Here is a 256-nt window from a genome sequence, read left to right as displayed (position 1 = left end):
GGACGAGTAGCACCCCCGCCACTCCCAGCAGCCAGGGCTCGGACCAGTCCGTCCTCTACGGATGAAATGAAAGCAGATTTGGTTATGGCAGGAGAACGAGCGTCACCAGGCAGAGAGAGCGAGCGGCTTCCTTCTCCCGCACCGAAACGACAACCGGTCTCAGTCACAAACCGCGCTCAAGCCCGCCCCGTGCCAAGCTGGGGAAGAAGCGAGCACCCCAGCGTGGGCTCTCCCCGCACCCACGGCGGCCGGCGCC

The 256-nt window shown here is 65.6% G+C and overlaps 1 protein-coding gene across 1 annotated transcript in view; it reads right to left on the bottom strand.

Moving 5' to 3' along the window:
* The window catches only part of TMEM18 (transmembrane protein 18), a gene marked incomplete at its 5' end in the record, with an annotated part of 3,551 nt that extends 3,496 nt beyond the window's left edge, over positions 1-55 (bottom strand). The window contains one exon of the mRNA XM_010134916.1: positions 15-55. Coding sequence (XP_010133218.1) covers positions 15-55 — 41 coding nt within the window. The remainder of the gene's footprint in view (positions 1-14) is intronic.
* Positions 56-256: the final 201 nt, after the last annotated feature.

Source organism: Buceros rhinoceros, unplaced genomic scaffold (genome assembly GCF_000710305.1).
Source record: "Buceros rhinoceros silvestris isolate BGI_N320 unplaced genomic scaffold, ASM71030v1 scaffold3104, whole genome shotgun sequence".
Classification (NCBI taxonomy): domain Eukaryota; kingdom Metazoa; phylum Chordata; class Aves; order Bucerotiformes; family Bucerotidae; genus Buceros; species Buceros rhinoceros.
This window is presented reverse-complemented; position numbering and strand designations above follow the sequence as displayed.